Source organism: Octopus bimaculoides, chromosome 13, assembly GCF_001194135.2.
Source record: "Octopus bimaculoides isolate UCB-OBI-ISO-001 chromosome 13, ASM119413v2, whole genome shotgun sequence".
Taxonomy (NCBI): Eukaryota; Metazoa; Mollusca; class Cephalopoda; order Octopoda; family Octopodidae; genus Octopus; species Octopus bimaculoides.
Genome location: NC_068993.1, coordinates 63,665,952 through 63,672,807, shown reverse-complemented (window position 1 = coordinate 63,672,807; position 6,856 = coordinate 63,665,952). Strand labels below are relative to the sequence as shown.

General features: G+C 38.1%; 1 protein-coding gene across 2 annotated transcripts in view; it reads right to left on the bottom strand.

The window, feature by feature from the left end:
• Positions 1 to 6,856, bottom strand: part of LOC106867772 (tumor suppressor candidate 3) — a 50,830-nt gene that overhangs the window by 2,997 nt on the left and 40,977 nt on the right. For both annotated transcript variants that reach the window (XM_014912752.2, XM_014912751.2), the window contains exon 9: positions 907 to 981. In XM_014912752.2, the coding sequence (XP_014768238.1) occupies positions 907 to 981 (75 nt within the window). The remainder of the gene's footprint in view (positions 1 to 906; positions 982 to 6,856) is intronic.

Genomic DNA, 6,856 nt, shown 5'->3' with positions numbered 1-6,856 from the left:
ACACACACACACACACACACACACACACACACACTTTGTTTCTTATACAAGAAGTTAGTTCTTTCTGTTTCACTGCACAGACTTAACATCATAGTCTTGTAATAATTCACAGCTCATATGAACATTGAGCACTTTTGGAGAAATGTACCATGCTAAGATTACGATGCACCCTACATGTGTGTGTGTGCATGCATCTACAGTAAATTAAGTGCCTTGCTCAAGAACACAACACACAGACTGAGCAATGGGTTGCATCCTCTAGCAAGGTGCTGCAAGTCCAGTCTACTCAGCTAGAAATGAGTCCCGGTCTAAGAGCTATCTCTCTCTTCTTCTTCTTCCATGTTAAGGCTTAGTGGGCAAAAGCATGATCCATGCTACAGGGCCATATTTGTTATAGAGTGACAGCTACAGTTTTTGGTCATATACACACAACTCATTGATTGATTGATTGATTGAATGTCACATGTTGAAACACCAGTGTTCTGGATGCCCTCCACCATCCATGCCTTTAACCCACAATTCTCTTTGAGATGTTTCCCTGAGACAAACTATCATAGCTTATACTATTCCATGTTTGTAGGCAAATCATGTTGATAGACACCAACAATTTAATCTGAACCAGTTAAATCAACAAAAAACATTTTAATGTTTGTCTAAATAAATATTTCTAACATTAATACAAGACCATAAATGATAAATTTAGGTGAGCTCTGTGGCCAGAGTTGGTACTGAGCTGAACTCAATACTCTTCTGGTGATATTTCATTAACCCCAGAGAAGATCAAAGACAACCTTGGAAGGATTTGGACACCAATGTTATTACACAAGGCAATTCACCACTTGTTGACTGATCTGAATAAATATTTAGAAAGAAAAAAGAAAAAAGAAAAACTAAGATTTTACTTACTTTTTTTCTTGCCTGGATCACCTTTTAAATTATTAGCTTCATTAAGTAGAATGAAACCTATCACAACAGCAGCATCTGAGACGAAGTTAAGGGTTTAACACAACGGAAATGTTACACAAATTGCAAAGTTTTGAACCAAGTTATGGAATTGTGATAAAGAAACACACACACACACACACACACACAGAGGTTTAGCAGAACAATGAGGGAAAGAGAAGTCAATACACGAGTATAGATATATTTTTAATTTTTCTGACATTTAAAATGTATTATATATATACATACATATATATACATGCAGGTGTACATGTACTCTTTATTCAGATCTAAGGCTTCCTTCTCTCACTACTCTGAGTTCCACATTTACATTTCTTGATTCAAAATTTTCAGTTGACACACTCCACTATACACACACACACGCGCACACACACACACACACACAGCATCTCAACTGAAAGTTCAAATGCCTGCTTTTGTATAGCAAACTGCTTCTAAGCAGAAAAGTAATGTATCTGACAAAGACGAGTTTACCAGATGATAACTGGTTAACGAGAGAGACATTAAGTAAATGTTTTAAGCAAAAAGAAAACAACAAATATTTCATTGTAAAATGGACACAAACGTTCTTCAATTCACATTGATTCTTGATTTCCCCCATGATCCTTGATGTTTTATTTTACAATTAGAATTAACAATAAAGTCACTAAGCAGCTATAGTGATGACTAAATGCCTATAAAGACTACAAGAATATGGAGCAGGGGTGGGTAAACGACATCAAACCAGAAATATTAGAACAGTCAACTTGTAGCAAACTGAACTGTTTGTAGCTGAAGAACCGAGAGGCAATGAGCTGGGTGACGTCTTTGAAATGATTGGGTGAGAGCAGAGTTTCAAAACTGACAAACTTCACCTTGCATCCTTTGTAGGCAAAGAAACACAGCCATGAACCAACCAACTGATTTGCCACAAAGACACAAAGACTTCTGAGTTATAAATAGACTCAGGCGTCAATCAAAGACAATAAAGTTTCTAAGCAATAAAATAAACAACAAATTTCTCAAGGAACATTAAAAACCCATTTGCTAAGTTTTCCTTAGCTGTATGTTGTTTTTTTTTTCTTATAGTTTTTATTGCTTTTGTCATCACAACAACAACAACAATTTGTTTTATTTATTACAAGGACCAGAACAACAATTAATAAATTAGGAAAAGTTTTCATTTTTTCTCTCAGTCCTGATTGAAATAAACAAAAAACACAACAACAATAATAAACAGTTGCTGCTCTCAGTCATTGGACAATGGCAATGCTGGAGCACAACAGTATGAAACAAGAAAGCAACATAACTAAACACTGCACTCTATTTCCTCTGGTTGCTCTACCAATTCTGTAATTTAACTTTGGAGATAAAAGAAGTTATACATGACATAATCAATCCCAGGGTTTAATTTTATTTGGGGATTTTTTTTAGAGGGGTGGTCGTGAACGAAAGATAAAGCTGTCCTCAGTGACATTTGAACTTTGAATGTAAAACAAATGAACAGCTCAAAGCAATTTTACTGGTGCTCTACCGACCCTGTCTCCAAACCGTCCCCAACCCCATGACAACCTGAAAACAATAAAACCTGGCAGGTGAAACACACATTGGTTTCATATTCTGGCACAAGGCCAGCAATTTGGGGGTGGGCTAAGTTGATTACATCGACCCCCCCCCCAGCAGTCAGCTGGTACTAATTTTATTGACCCCCCCACACACACAAAGGATGAAAGGCAAAGTCAACCTCGGCAGAATTTGAACCCAGAACGTCAAAACAGATGAAATGGTGCTAAGCATTTTGCCCAGTTCACTGCCTTAGATAAAAAAAAAAAATTCTTTAAATTAACAGAAATAACAATTAAAACAAATACCTGCTAATTGATGTTAAAGTGGATTGTTAATAAATTAAGTGAAGTTGATCATTTGCTTGACAAATAAAGAAAAAGGAATGATTTAGTGTCAGTTGGAGTATGTGTGTGTGTTGGAGGGGAGGGGCAATTATTTGGAGAGGAAACAAGAAAAAAATAGCATGTGCACACACTAACACACACACACACACACACACTGCTACTGTCCAAATTGAGAAATGACAGCAGTTAATATCCTATTCCTAGCATTATTACAAAGTGGCCATGACCCAAATGATTCACAAACGACCCACAGAGTCTGATGAGCAGACCACTCTAAGCAGTACAAAACTGGGTGTTCTGATGGCGGTGGGGTGTTTGTCTGAGGGACAATACTTTTACAACATCATGCAAGCCTACACATACACAAATATGAAAATCAGCTCTATATCTGGTCACTTGACTGGCAAGAAAGAACAACCAAATCTACATCATCTTAGAAAAGGACACACTCATTCATATGGTTCTAAGTTCTCTGCTCAAAGGAAAATGATAGGATGGTCACAATTGGAATGTCGTTGATCTTAAGTGTGCTTGATCAAGGCTGGCCTGGGGCTAAACAATAATAGATATGCATTCAAACCTACTTGTAATGCTAAGATTCGAAATAAGATCAGATATTCCACCCTAACCCTAACAGCACTAAGTGACCGACCAATTATCTTCGGAATACTAAATAAGCCAATAACGGTAACTAAGAGGTATAAAGGAATTCGAGTCCCCCAACGAACCGGTTTCTCTTTTCTGGCACACAGTCCTGCTTTCGTTTCTAATTCCAGGTAATTCAACTTTAAAGTGAAACAAAGGAAGTGAAAAAAAAAAAAAGACACAAGAGAGAGAAATGCTTTGCTCCACACAAAGACTGTAGGAGCTAATCCCAGGTTTGACAAGCTCTTCTTCTTCTTCTAAATCCATTGCAAGGTTGGAAACCCTTCCACATTGTCAAAAGCCCTCTCAGGGTCACAAGCATTTCCCCCACCTTAGCCTGTACACTTCACCTCAAGTGAAGGGCAGTGAGAACTGAGCTAGTCTTCACCCACAGAAAAGTTCCACTTGTGGTCTCCTTCCAACCATGGCCATCTTGAGCTTGCTTCAGCTGCTGTACCTATTTCCTTGGTGGCTTTCTTCAGTTGTCTCGCTTCTAGGCCTATCATCTGCATGAAATAACATACTGATCTACAAAGAAATTCTCTGTCTTTTCTCTATTTAAGTAATATACGAAAACTACTCCATATTCTTGTATACGTTGCTTTCAGTTGTTTTATTTCTTTTCTTTGCTCATGTCTTTATTTTTGAAATTGTCTCCATATCAAAGACTTGCATGACATTATCACAAATCCATCTTCAAAATGCTGCTCAGATAAGAAAACGTTAGAAAACAATATTTGCCATACAATTGAATACTGAATGAGAAACAAGAGGAGCCATAATGGTATAATTGCTGAGTGCTCAGCGCAGGAAATCAAACAACAGCTCAAATATGTGAGTTGAGCCCTAACAGCTTCAAACTCTGAGCTGATACTGTACAACATCAAAGAGAGAAAATGGCCGGCATTCATTTAGAAAATAAATAAAAGCAGTGCATGATAAGAAATGAAGAATTTTTGCAAAATAATTTCTTGAAAAGGAGCAAAGCACATATGAAACATAGGCACAACATTGTACAATTTGCACAAAGTTTGAGATTTTACAATAGAAATGCAATTAAGAGAGAACAGAGAAAATTGTTGACAGTCGCAATTTTAATATAGCACACACATACACAAAAGTATATACACATGCATACACACATATGTAAATACATATATCACCATCATCATAATCATTTTAATGACCACTTTTCTATGCCTGCATGAGGACAGAACTTTTTGGAGACAGATTCTCTACAACTGGATACCTTTCCTGTTGCTAACCCTCACTGGTTTCCAAGAAAAATAATATTTCCCCATGACCAAACATGTTTCCACAGACAATTAGAAACAAATGACACTCTTTTACTCCTTTATTTGTATCAGCCATTTGATTGCAGCCATGCTGCAGCACCACTTTTAGTCAAACAAATCAACCCCAGAAACTTTTTTTGGTAAGCCTAGTACTTATTCTATCGGTCTCTTTTGCTGAACTGCTAAGTTACAGGGACATAAATACACCAGCATCAGTTGTCAAGTGATGTTGAGGGGGACAAACACAGACACACAAACATACACATACACATACATACATATATATATACGAGGGGCTTCTTTCAGTTTCCGTCTACCAAATTCTCATACAAGACTTTGGTCAGCCCAAGGCTATAGTGGAAGACACTTGTCCAAGGTGCCATGCAGTGAGACTGAACCCGGAACCATGTTGTTGGGAAGCAAGCTACTTACCACACAGCCACTCCTGCTTACAATGACAGAGACATTCCTTCACAACTATCACTCACTGTCAAAGTAAGGAGGCAGGAATACACACACACACACATACATATCCAATGGGTTTCTTCCAATTTCTATCTACCAAATCCACTTGCAAGTTTTGGCCAGTCCACGGTTATAGAAGAAGGCACTTTCCCAAGGTGTCCTGCTGTGGGATTGAACCCAGAACAATGTGGCCTGGAAACAAGAGGCAAGGGTTGCATGCTCGTGTGACATTTCAGTGAGACAGACCAATCCTTCAGATTTATAAACTAAAATCAAAGATCAGAGAAAATATATAAAGTATATATAAGTATACACGTGGCTCTTTTTCTTTTTCCTCGTTCCTGTCATTAGTGTGTGGCCAGGTTGGGTTGGCAGCTTTATGTGTTCTCCTCAAAGATCATATCAAGTCCAGCATTTCACTCTGGTGTTTGCTTCATCAATCACATCGAGTGTACCAACAGGTGCAGGCATGGCTGCGTGGTAAGAAGCTTGCTTCCCAACCACCTGGTTCTGGGTTCAATCCCACAGTGTGGCATGTTGGGCAAGTGTCTTCTACCTCAGGCTGACCAAAGCTTTGTGAATAGATTCGATAGAAGGAAACCAAAAGAAACCCATCGTGTATGTGCGTGTGTGTGTGTGTAAAATTGTGTGTGTTTTGGTGTCTGTGTTTGTCCCCCACCCACCACTGCTTGGCAACCAGTATCGATGTGTTTGTGTCCTCGAAACTTAGCAGTATGGCAAAGGAGACTGATAGAATAAGTAGCATTCTAATAAATGCCTACAACAGGGCATTTATTATTATCATCATCACCATCATTATCATTGTTATCATCATCATCTTTATAATAATTATCATTATTATCAACTAAAGAGTAATTTCCAAGGGGTTTCAGGTCGCACAGCTGCATAAGTTTTTGTTCCATAACAACATAGAAGTACTGGACCCTAATTCAGAGGGGAAAATATTGTTTAAATTCCAAAACATTTGACATTTGACAAAGGGTTTTTCTCCTCCCAAAAAATTCTTCACAGTTCTTGAGTCATTAGTTCTTATTATATTGACTCATAAAATGATGACCTCAGCAGATTTTCAACATAAATACACACATCATAACATATTTGGTCTGACATGCTCCCATTTCTCCTCAATAATTTCCAACAGAGACACAAGGCCAAACATTTGGAGCAATGAGTAGAGACAATTACATCAAACCAGTACTTTGTGCGTATTTTATTTTACCAATCCCAGAAGGATGAAAAGCAAAGTTGACTTGGACAAGATTTGAACTCAGACTATTGAAACTAATACCTCAAGACACTTTGTAATACTTCCGCCAATCCACTGTCCAAAGTCAATAATAATCTTCTCTACTCAGCCTGACACACTTTGGAGGAGAGGAGGGCTGGTCAATTACATCAACCCCAGACCTCAAATGGTATTGGTCTTATTGACCCCGAAAAGCTGAAAGGGCAAAGTCAACCTTGGCAGAATTTGAACTCAGAACGGAAGAGTCAGAAGAAATGCCAGTGAGGGGGTCTGACGTTTCTAACATTTCTGTCACCTTCAATAAAATGTTTCTAAAATAGGGACAAGGTCTA